Raw genomic sequence first — 16,939 nt, 5'->3', positions numbered from 1 at the left:
GCTGGCCCCCTGCTGCTAGGGGTTCCTAGGGACAGCTCTCTCCTCCGTTAGGGAATTTTCCCCCGAGAACCCCCTGTAACATTTCACGAACCCCAGTTTGGGAACCACTGCCTTAGCTGGAATATTGTTTCTAGTTCAGGGTGCCGTGCTTCAGGAATGATGTGGACAAATTGAAGAGAGTCCAGAGGAGACCAACAAAAATGAGGTTTCCTAAAACTTTCATCAATTATGAGGAAAATTTTAAAAAACTCGGTGTGTTTAGTCTTGAGAAAAGACGGTCGGGGGATAGGAGAGTGAACCTGGTAAGTCTTCAAACATATGAAAGGCTGTGTAAAAAGGATGGTGATCAATTGTTCTCCATGTCCATTGAGGATAGGAGTAGTAGTAATTGGCTTAATCTGCAGCAAGGGAGATTTGGGTTAGGTGTTTTAGGAAAAACTTTCTAACTAGACAGTTAAGTAGCGGAATACGCTTCCCATGAAGGTTGTGGAATCCCTATCGTGGCAGGCTTTTAAGAATAGTTTGGACAAACATTTTTTGGGGTCCTGCCTCAGTGGGCTAGATGACCTCTCTAGAGCTGGAGAGGTCCTGTATTTCTATGGTTCTATACGGATTGGATTTAACAAACAGGATTGAAAAAGGGGAGAGGCACAAGGATAGCACTGATAAGGTAATGTGGTTGCATTGGTTCACTTGTTCATACGATGAATCTGACTCAGTTACATTTTAAATAATATCTCTTACCTGTATTTCCCTATTTTCAACTTTTAAAAATAATTCTTGTGCCAGTTTCTTTTTCTTTAGCTCGGCCTCTTCATTTTTTAAAATCTGTTGTTTTTTTCCCCTAGGATTGCTGTTTTGTTTTTAGTAAAGCCTTTGTTTACAAAAAAAGGGGTAAATAATGATTTTCTGGTTGTACCCTCGTTTGCATACTTCAGTACAACAAAAATGTATGCCTCGATTTAAAAAAAACTAAATGTTACATAGGAAGCAGGCATCTTATTTTTGGACAAAGAGCTGTTTTGTCTCCACATCCATGCTGTCTTGAAACTTTCTTAACTTTAAGCTAAAGTTTATTTTTTAACATTGATTTGACATAACTTATTTTTTTTTTTTTGTGATAAAGTAAACAATAGAACTTCTTTTACAACAATTGAGACGCTGTTTTCTGATGCAGTTATCTGCTATGTAGCGTTTCCAGGTCTCAAACTATGGCTCTGATCCTGCAACCTGTTGTGTCTGTGGAGACAGAATGGATAAAAATAGATACATTAAAATCAATTTTCTATTTAAACTATTTTTATTAAAATTAATTTAAAAACGTTTTGAAATTGGCAACCTATGTTAAGACCTAAACTTACTATGATCTGTTAAAATAATTTAAATTAAATAAAATTAAGCAGTATATATCTGGCACTGAAGTGTTAAAGTAAAACAACTGAATTGGTTGACGTCACTGGCTAAGCAACTAGAACCAGCTTTGTTGAAGTGTTATACTGTGTTTTGACAGAAGTAGCCACTTCTGCAGATACGGAGTATTTTTTTTAATTTATTCAAGTAGTTCTGTTCAATTATTAGTTCAGAGTTGAGAAATCGGTTGTGAGTTGAAAAAGTAGGAAAGCTTATTTTCCTCTTCCAATCTCAGTAAAAACAAGGTGAGAGAGGCTGAATTCTGCTAGTTCTACAATGGAAGGGTTTGGTGACCAGAAACAATCCGTTCAATTCACTATTAAACCAAAGGGAATATTCTCCCTTTGGTTTAATAAAACAGTTTTAAATGCAAAACATGTTTTGATAAATTTTCTTCTTGTTTCCAGCACAATTGAAGTAGATTTATTAAACTAATAAACAATTTTAAAATGCTGTTTTGTGCACTTTTAATTTCTGCTTTTCATCCACATGCAGCTTAATGCAATCTCAAGTAAAGTAATAATCTATAAATAAGAAATGCATCTTTCATCATTTTGTGACATATTCAAAATGTAAAAATTAAGAATATAAACAAATTTATTTAAGCAATGGTATAGCTTAACCATACATTTGTATTGATATAGTGTATCCCTCCTGTTTAGCAAACCATACCAAATTTAGTGTAAAGGCTTTAGATTTGCAAACTAAACAAGTGCAACAACATGTTTTAATGGTTACCAATGAATGAAACTCAACCTTTCCTTAGAAAATTAAAAATTATAAATGCAAAACAAGATTAAAATCAGTGATTGGATTGATTTAAACTAATGCAATTTAAATATGGCAAACTTAATCCTCAGGCTTCTAGGTACTGGGTTTATTTTTCAAGCCACACCCTTTAGAATGAAAGATTGGACAACAATTACAAAAAGTCAGCTTAGTTTAGTTGAAATTAATTATAATGTGCTTCTGCTTAAACTAAAGGAAAAAAAGAGATTGTTGTAAATGTATTAAGAACTGTATTGATCATTCATAAGTTAGAACAGGTAACTTTCAAACTGAACAAACTTCAGTCTATTGCATCTGTTTACAATCCTAAACACACACACAGCAGATTTTTGGCTCCCTGCAGAAGTGAAACCTGCCTCCTATTAAGAGAAATTATACCTCCATTATAGATAACTTTTTAAGGATTGTAGGATCTGGCTTTATATTACAATAAGTTCTGTTAATTATATTTGGTGTGTGTGTGTATATATATAGAGAGAGAGAGAGAGAGAGAGCGAATATATGCGCTAAAATTAGCATTTGAGAAGAGGACTTGCAAAGCTTTTTAACATGTAAACCAGTTATTTTTTTGTACTTCATCTGCTCCTAATTCTCCTGCCTTTTTTTGTGACTTTATCACATTTTCCTATGTTTCCTTTAATCCTTGTTACAGAAACTGTAGTGTTAACTGTTACTAAAAGTTAGTTTTTGTTTTTTGTTTTTAATTAAGTTGGAGTCCTTTTTAAGTCCACAGCCTATTCTTTCAGTCTTCCATAGGAAGAGCCAGTTTCCTTACACAGAACAACTTTTAACAGTGGTATTCTGTTGCTGGAAACAAATGTAGGAAGAAGAATGTGCATATGTCTGTAGTTCATGGATTATTGCTGTGACTAGTAAAACAGCGTTTGAACAAAGAACATAGAAGTACAAAAATTGCATTGGAGATACAGTTATGACTTTTGTTCATATTGGAAATGGAGCAAGTAAATTGTGGCTAGAATAAATGGTTTAGTAAACAGCTGAAATAAACCTGTGTGGATTTATTCTTGTCCACTCACTTCACAAGGTGACAGGTTTCAGAGTAGCAGCCGTGTTAGTCTGTATCCGCAAAAAGAACAGGAGTACTTGTGGCACCTTAGAGACTAACAAATTTATTAGAGCATAAGCTTTCGTGGGCTACAGCCCACTTCTTCAGATGCATATAGAGTGAAACATATATTGAGGAGATATATATACACACATACAGAGAGCATGAACAGGTGGGAGTTGTCTTACCAACTCTGAGAGGCCAATTAAGTAAGAGAAAAAAACTTTTGAAGTGATAATCAAGATAGCTCAGTACAGACAGTTTGATAAGAAGTGTGAGAATACTTACAAGGGGAGATAGATTCAATGTTTGTAATGGCTCAGCCATTCCCAGTCCTTATTCAATCCTGAGTTGATTGTATCTAGTTTGCATATCAATTCCACAAGGTGAGGCAACATGGATGTGGAACGTAAAAGATAGACATGGACGCTTTTGTCTAATTTTCAAAATGTGTACAGTATTTAGTGTCAGTTTATTTTGGTGTTGCATATTAGTACTATTAGAGTCAAATTAGTCAACACTTTCATTAAAATCTTTTTTTTTATATGCTCATGTTTGTATTTTATTGCTGTCTGAAATTTGGTACAGAGTCTCAACTAGAGACTAGGGTTTTTATTAAACTTATTAAGAACTATTTTCAAGAGTGTGCAAATGAACTTCAGAGGCTTTATACCCTTTTGTAATTTGAAGCCTTTATTAAATGGTTTTTGGTGACATATGTAGATTACATAAACATTTGTGCCATAACATGTATATCAATCCTTAAAGACTTAGGGTTATAATATTCCTTAATGGAAGTTGTGTGTGTATTTAGTAGCTCTAATTTTTAAGGAGAAAATTTACACGTAGTTTAACACATTAGACTTTGAATTAGCATGTCAAACATGAAAACATTAAGCTAGGTTACAGTTTTGGTTTTAACTCTTGTTAGAATCTCTTTAAAGGAAGCATTTGTCAGGTAATTTAGGTGAATTTTTTTTTTAAAACCCCTAAAATGTTATTAAACATGTTCTCATATTTTTATTTCAGTATTGGTATTTTTATTTAACCCCTTCCCTACAAGTGTTTACAGTACTGTACTGCTGCAGGAAAACCAGAAAGTGAAACTGACTAGAAACAAAAGTGAAATTGTTTGATTTTCATTGTCCAAACTGAGAAATACAAATAGTAAAACAGCACGAACTATGAAATGTCATTTAGATTTTTAAAACTTTATTTTAATAACCCAAGGTATTTACACAGGTAAGGAAATTATTTTTTTTAAAACACTTTCAACCTAAGTATACCTTTAAAGATGCTGATAAGGTTTGTATGGCCGAAGATTAATGTATCCTTAGAACTTGGACTTATGTAGTGCTATCCATTTGCTAAAGTAGAACTCTTATTGATTTTCATGGGGAATTTCCACTGAAATGGATGGAACAATATAGCTGTCAGACTTCTAAATGTGTAGAAACAGAGTATGAATACTGTTTCTATATTAAAATAGAGCAAAAACCCAGTACTGTTTGAAAATCAGCATTAATCTGCCTGTGTATATGGCAGCTACACATTCAGTATGGTTCCAATTTTTCTTTTTTGCATTTTGTCAACCTTTAATTAGATTTATTTTGGAGAACTTTCTTGCACAACTTGTTTCTAAAGATTGTTTGACATTGTTCATGTTTATCTGTAGTTAGTATCACTTCGACTTTAAAAATGATATAACGTTGAAATAGGTTTTACTATAAACTCTCAGTTTGATATCCATTTTCTGACTATAAATCTTTATAATTATAAATTTAGATTCCAAAACACATCTGTTACAATTTTAACTATACTGGGAACAGCACTTTCATAGCACTACACGCTGAACTGAGCTAAATCAAACCTCAATTCCTTCCACTGCTTTGATCAGTCATGGTCATCTTGTTAGTGTGGCTCAGTTGATGGCACACTCACTTTGAAGTCAGAAGATCTTGGAGTACAGGTTCATCAGGACTTGTCAATACCTGGTATAGACACTGTACTGTAGTCCTTCAAGGGCCTGCAATGTTAGAAATGCTGTCTTTTGAATGAGATGTTAAACTTGACCATGTGGAAATTAAACACCCTTTGGCTATGAAAATTAGTGGCTCTTACTTCTTTCTTTCTGTCCCCTTCCCACTTTTGATCTTAATTTACAAACAAAAGACTGGTGGCAATCATCAAATGCCAATGATATAAGGAAATATTTAGAGACATCCACCCAGACACATAATTTCCCTCTATATTCTACTTTTTGACAGTTAACAAGGATAAACAGATTTATAGTATAGTACACAAACTACTAAAAGACCCACAATTCTGTCAGCAGTGGTTTCCCACATAATTGTCTTCCTTCATCCTCTCCTGAGTTTCTCTCCCTGCTATGTCTTTTCTATGTTTGTAGTCTTCATTTCTGTTTTTCTGGCTTTCTCTTTTCCTCTTTGCAGATCTGCAGCATCCTTGCAGTAACACTCTGCAGAAACAATTCATATGTAGAACCAGGCTACAGAGTGAAACTCAGTTTCTCTCTGCAGCAGAACTCTGTATGAGGTGCTACTACTCAAATGATCTTGATTTTGTTCAATGGTATTCTGACCAAAGGTATGATAGTGAACTAACAATCAAGAAGTATGGCAGGAAGATTAGTGCTGGATCTGCTTTTGAGGGAAATATTGCTTTTTGAATAGTACTGTAGATAACTTTGGTGTCCTGTTCAACTTCTAGTTTAAGCAGGTTCTGATGTCCAAAAGCTATGTGCATCAAGCTATTGCTGGGCATATGGCTGTATTGCTCAACCTTTGTTACCAGTTTCTAACTCACTGTTTTGCAAAGTTCCTTGATAGACCTTAAGAACGGCACTATTAAAAAAACAAATTCTGTCCCATGCTACAAATGTATACTTGAACTGTACTTTAAGGATTTGAGTTAATGTAGATGTATATAAAATGAAGTAAATTTTACTTTGTAAAGTAGTTTGTGAAGTACTTTGAAGGTAGTGTTAACTATTAGAGAATGCTGCTACCAACTTTCTTGAATATGAGCAAGTCTGAACATATTTCTCTGATACTTTAACACTTAATTGGCTCTTCATTTTACAATACAGTCCAAAAATGTCCCTTTTTTATAAAGAGACTCCTGGAACATGTTCAGCTTGGGTCTTGGATCTCGCCATCTCTCCTAGCCACCTGCCTTCTCTGTCCCTCTCTACATCCTTGCCACTGAGTAATTTATTGTGCAGCTACTGATGTCTGGAATATCCTTCTACCTCTTCACATCATTTGCTCTTTCTAAATAAGTTTTTTCCATGCTGCTTAATCTTATAGATCCCACCTGAAATTTATACAATGAAACTTATGTCAATTGACTGCAAAAGGCTGCAGATTTTTTTAACCATAGGTAAAGCAAAATTATACTCATAACATTGGATGCATTGACGGTAGTCCTTTCTGTTAGCTTTGTGTATTACTCACATGTATTATAGGATTCCCTACATCTCTGATATAAGTCATAAATATTTGGTAAAGCATTGATACATATGACATATATAGCATCTTTCACCCCAGAGGATACCAAAATGCTTTAGACTTAAAAATATTGGTGAAAAAATATTTTACTTTAGTCACCACTGAAAAATGGATTTAAATTCAGTATGCAGTTGTGAGGATCGCACACTTGTAAACCCCTGCTTGTACTTTTGAATTCTCCTAGTATTGGGAACGTGAAACTCTGCAAGGCTAAGTCCCTGGTGTGTGCCATAGAGCTTCTCCACTATTCATCTCTTCAGAGGAAGACCCCCGCTTTTATTCCCTTGTCTCACCCCCAAAATGTCCCTTCTCTGACAGAAGGGTGCATGATTTGGGGCTGTATGATTTATATTCTTTTCTCTGTTGCAAGGCCATTATGTTTTTATGGGTGAGTGGCCATGCAGGGGGGCTGAGTGACCCTGCAGGAATTCAGAGTGTATTCTTTCCAGGACCCAAATGCAGTCGTCCTCTGCTACCAGAGAAGGGCATTCATATGGGGAATTGGACTGCTTAGACTGTGCATGCCACCAGTCTGTAGAGGTATAAATATGAGGGGAAATACACTACCTCACCTCTCCACAAAAATGAAATCCCTTTGAAATACAGCATCTCTGCATTGGAATAAAACAGCTGTCAAAAAGTGTACAGAAACCCTACAAAACAGTGTAGGAAGTGAAGAATACCATATCCAATTGAAACTGCAGAAGAAATGTAATTAGGAAGAATATATTACTCTGTTCTAGTATCCTAGGTAAATTCCAGATAATATTCATCTCTTGTGAAAAATGCTGAGGGACCTTTAACAACCATCGTGGTCATGATCTCAATTTTAAGTCACATCCAAAAGACAGCAGTATCATCAGTGTTTCCTAACAGTGTGTTGGTTCAGAACTGATGGGGATTGGGGGCGGGAAGAATAGCACCATCTTGTGATTTACCAATGCCTCTTCCTGCAGCAATAGGGTTTTCCTTGGACGCCTCCCATCCAAGTACTGACCAAACCTGGCCTTACTTAGCTTGAGATCTGATAGCACAGGCTGATGTGTTATGGCTGTGGTACAGTGAATAGATTCATTTCATATGTGGTATTAACCATATAACTGCAATTTGAGCAAGAGGTCTTATTTACTTTCTACCAAATTAAAACTTATTTTTCTTGTTCACATCTGTCTTCACTTCAGTAATTTGATTTGACTGCATAAAGGTTGAATATTATGTTTGGTCTTATTTACTAGATCTTATAGTAGACACTTGTTGCCCAAACTTCAGTTACTTATAACTTCCCTTTCGTCCTTTTCTATAGTGGTATAGTTTTCATTTCTAAATGTGTATATACCAAATTCATCTTGGTTTCCATGGCTTTGTGTTTTTTGTGGTCTTCTGGAACTTAGCATAGTAATGTAGGGTGTATACAAAACCATTAAGGATCAAGGCTTGTGTGCTAGTAAACTTGAGATGCTTTCTAACATCTAAAGCTTCTGAAATTCACTTATCTTCAGTATGACTCATTTTTTGTAGGAGAAGACTAGTTTGTTTAGGAGGAAAAACTACTGTATTTTTATCAAGTAATATATGTAGGTTCTGAATACATCTCAAATCTGTTTAAGCTATGTAATAAAAGCCTTGTAAGATTGAGATCTTAAATGTTTTTTAGATCAACATGATGCATAAGTTTAAAACTGCATCTGTTTAAAGGGATTTATGACTAAAACTGCTTGTTTTTCTACAGAATTGTCTGGTGTTTCTCAGCTTGAAGAAGATCTACAGTCATTATTGATCCTTTTTTCTTGGCGTTACGATTTTGAAGTGAAGTTTACCTTTCTAGTGTGAGCTTTCTTTTCAGCCATCTTTAAAATTTTGATCCATAAAGTAGACAAGCTATAGTTCTACAATGTCCAAGTCATTCCAGCAGTCATCTCTAAGTAGGGATTCACAAGGTCATGGGCGTGACCTATCTGCAGGAATAGGCCTTCTTGCTGCTGCTACCCAGTCTTTAAGTATGCCAGCATCTCTTGGAAGGATGAACCAGGGTACTGCACGCCTTGCTAGCTTAATGAATCTTGGAATGAGTTCTTCATTGAACCAACAAGGATCTCATAGTGCACTGTCTTCTGCTAGTACCTCTTCCCATAATTTACAATCTATTTTTAACATTGGAAGTAGAGGTCCACTCCCTTTGTCTTCTCAACACCGTGGAGATGCAGACCAGGCCACTAATATTTTGGCCAGCTTTGGTCTGTCTGCTAGAGACTTAGATGAACTGAGTCGCTATCCCGAGGACAAGATTACTCCTGAAAACTTGCCTCAAATCCTTCTACAACTTAAAAGGAGGAGAGCTGAAGAAGGTCCTTCATTGAGTTATGGTAGAGATGGCAGATCATCTACACGGGAGCCACCATACAGAGTACCTAGGGATGATTGGGAAGAAAAAAGGCACTTTAGAAGAGATAGTTTTGATGATCGTGGTCCTAGTCTCAACCCAGTGGTTGACTATGACCATGGAAGTCGTTCTCAAGAATCTGGTTATTATGACAGAATGGATTATGAAGATGACAGATTAAGAGATGGAGAAAGGTGTAGGGATGACTCTTTTTATGGTGAGACTTCGCATAACTATCATAAATATGAAAGTGAGTATGACAGAATGGGTCGTGGTCCTGGTCCTGAGAGATCTCTTTTTGAGAAAAAGAGAGGTGCTCCTCCAAATAGCAATATTGAAGACTTCCATGGATTCTTACCGAAGGGTTATCCCCATCTGTGCTCTATATGTGATATGCCAGTTCATTCTAATAAGGTGAGTTATGCATCAGATGCTTCTATTTTCCTTTACATTGTAGTATCTATTCTGTTTTTACCTATTTCTTTGACTATTTCTATAGCCTAATTACTTTTAAAATCTGAAAATTTGAGAGTGAAAAAGGCACTTTGGTTATTTACAAAGTAATTGTTAATGAACACTTTAAACCAGGGCTTTACATTAATATTCTATTTGCCCAGATTGCTTAACTTCAGACCAAACAGCTATCATCTGCTGGGATATCTTATTTATATTTTACATCCTACATGTTCTCTTAACCACAAACATCTGGCATTTAAGCAGTTTTTTTGGTGTTTTTGTTTTTGGTTGGTTTTTATTTTTATTTATTTATTTTTTTGCAGTGTATCTATTGTGCTATTCAGGAAGCTAGATTCAGCTCTCCTCCACATCTGTCTTGATTGCTGATATATATGTAGTTAAGATGCATTCTTGCACAATACTGCTTTTTTCCTTGTCCATGGCCAAAGGGAAAGAGTTAATGTAGAGCCCTGAAACTTATTTGCAGGAGTATAATTCACATTTTAGATTAGCTCATTCTTGCCTTTTTAATTTCACTTTAACACTCTATCTCATACTATGGCTGAAATTTGTCGTCATTTTTTCTCCTTTTTTCACAACTTTCTTAGGCACACTTCAGACTCACTTTTTATTGTCACATGTTGCATCTGTCCCTTTAGAAGCTCAGAAAAAAATCAGTCTGCTGCTGCAGTATCCTGCTCTGTGTTCCTGGTAGCGTTCTTTTACTTGACTTGCAAATAGAGTGGATCTTCTGGTATATTTATTTTTGATCAGACTTCCCTCTTAAATTATTCATAATTATAGTTCAAGTCTCTGACAAGGTGACAATTTACTCAAACTGGCTTATTTGCTCAGATATTATTTCAGAGCCCTCTTACTTTCAGCTTTTTGGTTTTATTCATTCTTGCTGATTTTCAATATACTAGGCAGCTGAATTTTGAAATTGGCTTTTAATGCCCCTCTGGTCAAAATCAGTTACATTATTTTTCATTTGAAGGCTTTGGGGAAAATTATTCAAGAATACATACATTTGCCTTAAAATTGATTTAATGTGGTGGTATTGTTACTAACTTTTTCTTTACAGTAACGTCTGGAAGTATTACCTACTCTTGAAAACATTTTAAAATATTTTGTGTAAAACAACTAAAATTAAGAAACCCCAAGTGTCCATATAACGTGAGAATTTAGCTGTTATGTTGTATTTACTAACTTGACAAAGCAAATACAGGTTTATGAATTACTTCAGGTAACTCCAATCAGTTTTTTCCTTTATTTGAAGTTTATTTTTGTAACTGATACAAACAATAAACAACAAATCCATATTATATGAAAATATCTTATTTGGTTACAGAAGTTAAATGTTAACATCTTGAGATACTTTATAATGGTATCTCCTGTTATAAAGGTTCTTTTCAGCACTTTCGCTTACTCTATTCTGCTTGCTTTGTTTTGTACAGAAACTTGGCATAAAAGAAGCCAATTGTGAAAGGAAGCTTTTTTAGAATATGAAAAAATATTTTCCCCCTTTGACAGTGTATTGAAAACACTTTAAATTTACAAACATTCTCCAGCTCACTTTAAATCGTTTAAGATCAAGTTAGTAACATAATCCATGTGCAGGCTTAAACTTCCAATACATCATATAAAATATTTTGGAAATCGGTTCCTCTATTTTGCTAGGATCCAAATCCTGGGGTCTGCTTTCTTATCCAGAAATAACACCACTGCAAGAAGAAAGTATTTTCCTGCAATTATATGGGTACCATATTTTCTCCAGTTTTGTTAGATATTCCTTACGTTATGGTATTTCTGATTCTGAGTCACAGGTAAAACACTAAGATCTGAATCCAATTCTAGGGGAAGCAGATTGGAATATGCTTCTGTGAGCTGGGACAACTCTAGCTTATTACTACAATATCTTCTCTTTCCTCTAAAATAAAATAGTATCAGGAGGATAGAGAAGGGACTGTGTGTTTTATCAAAGTCTGCCAAAGGGAAAAACTTGACTTCACAAATATAAGAAGTTGCGCTCCTCTTCTACATATGTTACTAGTTGTTCCTTTAACTTTGTGTATAAATCTTCATTGATGACTGACAGCTTGTTCTAACATCTACTTGTGAAAAGAAATACTGCCCAAATTGTCTGATTAGGCACTTTATCAATTTTGACCCCCTACATCACAGAACAGGATTTAGGCAAATGTTACCTCCCTGGTCTCCCCGTAAAATAAAACAGAATCATTGTGATAGAGGGAACAGCATGAGTAGGTTAGCTTGAAAGTAAAACATTCAAGAGACATGGGTTTCTAAAAGTAATAGCCAAGACTCTAATAAATAAATGTCTAAAGTTAGGCTCCTAAATAAGTTTGGCTTAATTTTTTTCCCCTAAAGTCATGAACACCTTCAGCTGCTGTTGACTTCAGTGGGAGCTGAGGGTACTTAAAACTTTTGAAAATAGAGCAAAACCTATTTAAGAGTTTAATTTCAGACACCTACCTAGATCAATGTCTGTGTATAAATATGCCCTGAAAATTCAGAATTGGGAAACTTTGAACCTGAAGCAACCTGAGTAATATTTTAAGGAGTCTAGAACTCTTTTAATAGAATGTGGTAAAACTATTAAACAAAAAGCTAACTAAGCAAGCTAACGTCACCTTAGTTTAAAAAAAAATCTTCACTTGAAAAATTAAATTGTAAATATATGTATAGGCTGGGTTTTCAAAAGAACCTGAATTTGAAATTCAGTATGGAGTTGGGTCCCAACTCCTTTATATGTGAAAATCCCAGCCAGAGTACACAGAGGATATTTGTTTGTCACTTTTAAAAAATAAACTTGTAAGCAACCTTCAAATACACATTTACTTCTAGCTGAGCCAGCCTTGGAAACTTTGCAAATTAAAAGTGCATTGTAAACTCTAAAGTTAACATTTTCCTATTGTTGAGGGGGTGCCTGTTTGTATTAAATGACTTAAATCTGTTTGCACCACCTTTTAAAAGCTTAAAATGATTTTCCTTTCCTAAATTTGGCCTCCTATTTTTAAGTAATGAATGTTTGGTATATAGTGTAATAAACTGGCTCTTGTTCACATGTTTGTGCATTAGAATCATTGATATACGAGTTCACAATTGCAGAGCCAACAGTGGGAGCTCATATCTTGTGAATCCTGCACAAAGTGATGTCCTCCTTTTAAGAAAAAAAAAAAAAAAAAACCAACCAACCAACCTCTGACAGAGCGAGTGATCAGGATTTCATCCTGCTCTCTGATACGTTTTGTATATCTAAAAAAAATCAGCTATACCGAATTCACTGTCCATTTTGGTCAATTTCATGGTCATAGGATTTTAAAAATCATAAATTTCATGATTTCAGCTACTTAAATCTGAAATTTCACAGTGTTGTAATTGTAGGGATCCTGACACAAAAAGGAGTTTGGGGGGGGGGGGTGTCACAAGGTTATTGAAGGGGGGTGTCATGGTTCTGCTACCCTTACTTCTGTGCTGCTGCTGCGGTGGCACTGCCTTCCGAGCAGGGCAGCTGGAGAATGGTGGCTGCTGGCTGGGAGCCCAGCTCTGAAGGCAGAGCCGCTGCCAGCAGCAACACAGAAGTAAGGATAGCATGGTATGGTATTGCCACCCTTACTTCTGCACTGCTGCTGACGGGATGCTGCCTTCAGAGCTGGGCACCTGGCCAACAGTCACAACTCTCCAGCCCAGGTCTGAAGGCAACACAGAAGTAAGGGTGGCAACACTGCAACCCCCCCTAAAATAACCTTGTGACCTCCTGCAACTCCCTTTTGGGTCAGGACCCCCAATTTGAGAAACGCTGGTCTCTCCTGTAAAATCTATATAGTATAGGGTAAAAGCACACAAAAGACCAGATTTTATGGTCCGTGACGCATTTTTAATGATTGTGAATTTGGCAGGGCCCTAGTTATAGCTTAGTGACAATGCTGTATGGGAGACTTGAATTATCATTCTGTTCTTTTGCTTCAAGGCCATTAAAACTCTGAGTTCTTGGAGGCAAGGCACTACAGTTAGTCTCAGATACTTCACTGCTTTACCCTGGAGAGGATGGTTATAACATCTTAAAAATGGAAAATTTGCCCATACTGAGTAAGATTTTTCTGGAGACCAGAGAGAGGCCATCAATTTGTGCAGAATTTTAAGCTTGAAAATAGAATTGTTCTATAACTAATTGCTCCAATACTTCCGCTGCTGATCATGGGTTTCCTTGACAGCAGCAGAGTGGAATTGATAAAGTTCTGGTCAGTTTCATTGCTACTTGTTTGGAACCTGATGATCAAGAGTGGAACTCAGAAATCATGTCCGTTTCATTCTGCAGTTGCTTATGAAAGTTGTGAGCAAGAGGCAGGCACTGGCCATCTTCATGAGGGAAGAGAACCAAATCTGGCCATTGGGGGAAGAATAGAGTAGCAGAGAGCTCCCTTTAATGGTCGGAAGACTGGGGAAGACTGGTGAGGGGTGGAATCCAGTTCTTTCAGTAGTCGTAGTCCTAATTCAAATTTATCAGATACTTTCTAGCCAGAGGCTGATATGGAAAATTGAACCCCTAGATAGGCTCTAGGAATAGCCTCCTTAAAGAAATCCCAGAAACCTCCCTCTTCCTGCAAACTGAAGTACTGGGTTTATTATCAGGTTGTTGCCGCTGCACCTGATAGATGTGAGACCCTTCTGCCCTTCCCCAGTACTCCTCTTTTGTATCTGACTCTGGCTAGTAGTTTATCAAGTAAAGCTTTGGAAAATATGGTCTTTTAACAGATCTACCAGACAACTAAGTCCTGTTTTAATGACCCAAGCAAATGAAGATTCTACCCCTTGGCTTTTGGAGTCTCTTCCACATTCTAGGGGTTCTTTTCATTAAACTTTTTCTGATGTTTAACCTAAATATTATTTTGCTTAATTCCATTACTCCTAGTTATACCTCTTTGTATCATCCTAAACAAGTCCCCCCCCCCCCCCCCCCCCCCCCCCTTGGTGTCTGTATCATTCAAATACTTGTATACTTCTATCTTTCCCTAACATAGATGTCTGGCCGAGCTATGCACTTTCAGTCCTTTTAATCTTTCCTTATGTGTCAGTCCCTCTAACCCCTTAATGATTTTTGTTGCTCTTTTCTGAATTCCTTACGATTTTTCATCTTCCGGCTTTTGTGCTACCCGTAACTGAATGCAGTATTTTTAAGTATGTTAGTCTTCATTAGGTGTAAAGCAGAGGGGTTAGGAAAAAATCTCAAGGCTATGAAAGAAAAATCTTGGGCTCCCTGCAGGCATACTCTAGCAATTTTCTCATGATGAGCTTTGCATATCTGAAGCCAGAATCAAGCCCATAGATTCCAGAGGACATTTTCCATCGGACACTTTGTCAGGTTATAACAGTTTTAAGGTAGGTCAAAATTCATTGTATCTTTAAAGCACTACAAACAGACTTCAGTATCTATACACAAATATTTGTTAAATACCTCTGCATAGAAGAGTAGGTACATAGCTGTGCAGAGGGAATGGTTTGTTAAAAAATATTTGACCCTATGTTGTTAACTGTAACTGTTTACTTTACTGCAGGAGTGGAACCACCATATCAATGGAGCAACCCACAGTCGACGTTGTCAGCTTCTTCTTGAAATGTATGAGTTTGAAATACCTTAAGCATTCTTGTGGCATGAGGGCATGTTAACTATATTTTACAGAGCAGGTTTAAATAATTTGCCTGGTGTGCACTGAAAAGACCAATACATTAAACTTGTTTTAGCCATTCCCCTTAAGCATCTCTGGGCCAAAAAGTAATTACATTTGCTGGAGAAAGGCAATTTAGTCTCTACTAAGCTCTTATGATTTACATATGTTTAGACAGTGCCAACTAGCAGGTGTTCAACGTTTGTAACTTCTTGCAATATTCCCTAGTTATGCTTCTAGTGCGAACTTCCAAGAGGTTCTCCTTTCAGTCTGTTCTACATAGTGTAGACTCAAACCTATCCTGTTGTAATACTACAGATTATTGCTAGATATTCGATATTTAAGTAGAATACACTTCCTAGTCTGGGGGGGAAAAACACCTAATCTCCTAATTAGCATTAAAGTGCTTATGGCTGTTAGAAATTGCATTTGTTTAATGGCTGCCAATCATGCTGTCCAAATTATTCCTGTACAATGTGTTCATGTTTTCCTGCTGCTTGTGAAAAATGTGAATTTGCAGTAGTTTTGTGTAGATACTGTCCTTTGCAATCCTAATTTCATATCTTATTTATAAATGACCTTTTTTTATTTAAAGATATCCAGAGTGGAATCCTGATAATGATTCTGGACATGGAATGTAAGTAAAACAAGAACAATGCAAAATACAAGTTACTTTTATATTGGAAGTACATAATGCAATGAAATGATTGTAATTAAAAGTTGGCATTTTTTCAACTTTGTCAAATATTGGAAATACTAAAATCATTCAGTGTGTCAGAACAAAGGGGCTCAGTTTCCTATCACTCAATATAGGATAGAGTGCAGGGTTTGGAGTTTTTTAAGTTTTATCCTATTTGGACATTTCACCCTGTAGTAGGGTTGCGCCGGGGCTCTACCCTCCGGGACGGAGGGGCGCCACACCGGCTCACTATAGCACAGACAGTCAAAGCTCAGGCCCCTTTACGCAGGGGCTGGGCGACCCACAGTTCAGGGAGCTCAAGCCCTCAGGCAGGCCTGAGTAAACACTCCGCTAACTCAGGCCCTTTTGTGCAGGGGCTGAGTAATAGTCAACAGTTTAAGCAGGCCCAGGCCCTGGATCAGGGCAGGGCATAAACAGTCACAGCTCAGACCCTTTGGGGCAGGGGTTTGAGCAATAATCAACAGTTTAGGGAGCTCAGGCCCTTTGGTATAGGGGCTGAGCAACAGTAGAATAGTTGGGGAGGCCCAGGCCCTGGTTCAGGGCGGGGCACAAACAGTCACAGCTCAGGCCCTTGGATGCAGCGGGCTGAGCAGACAAGCAACAGTTAGGTAGCTCAGGCCCTCTGGTGCAGGGGCTGAGCGACCCTCAGTTGGGGTACGTCCAGGCTCCTACCTGAGTGTTGGGTGAGGGGGAAGCCTGCCACCCGTGAGCAGGGGTGGCAGGGGGGAACGCAGGCTCACCCACTCCACTGCGTTCCAGCCCGGGGACCTAGCAGCGGTTACTGCCGCTGCTGGTCAGTGGGGTATCCTGACCGAAACACACTGACATGGACTCACATGCGTCTGCAGCCTGACCGGGGTCGGCTACCCCCAGGCTACTTCCATGTTCCCCCTCGGGGCCTACCTCGTTGGCGACGCC

The 16,939-nt window shown here is 37.2% G+C and overlaps 1 protein-coding gene across 3 annotated transcripts in view; it reads left to right on the top strand.

Annotated features, from left to right (window-relative positions):
* Positions 1-16,939, top strand: part of MATR3 (matrin 3) — a 44,867-nt gene that overhangs the window by 6,416 nt on the left and 21,512 nt on the right. For 2 of the 3 annotated variants that reach the window (XM_024194009.2, XM_024194010.3), the window contains exons 2-4: positions 8,525-9,589; positions 15,211-15,272; positions 15,917-15,958. In XM_024194009.2, coding sequence (XP_024049777.1) covers positions 8,687-9,589; positions 15,211-15,272; positions 15,917-15,958 — 1,007 coding nt within the window. In that variant the 5' untranslated portion in view covers positions 8,525-8,686. The remainder of the gene's footprint in view (positions 1-8,524; positions 9,590-15,210; positions 15,273-15,916; positions 15,959-16,939) is intronic. The other variant, XM_024194011.3, reaches the window with a different exon arrangement.

This window comes from Terrapene carolina, unplaced genomic scaffold (assembly GCF_002925995.2).
Source record: "Terrapene carolina triunguis isolate 2854851 unplaced genomic scaffold, T_m_triunguis-2.0 Scaffold838, whole genome shotgun sequence".
In the NCBI taxonomy this organism is placed as follows: Eukaryota; Metazoa; Chordata; order Testudines; family Emydidae; genus Terrapene; species Terrapene triunguis.
This window is presented reverse-complemented; position numbering and strand designations above follow the sequence as displayed.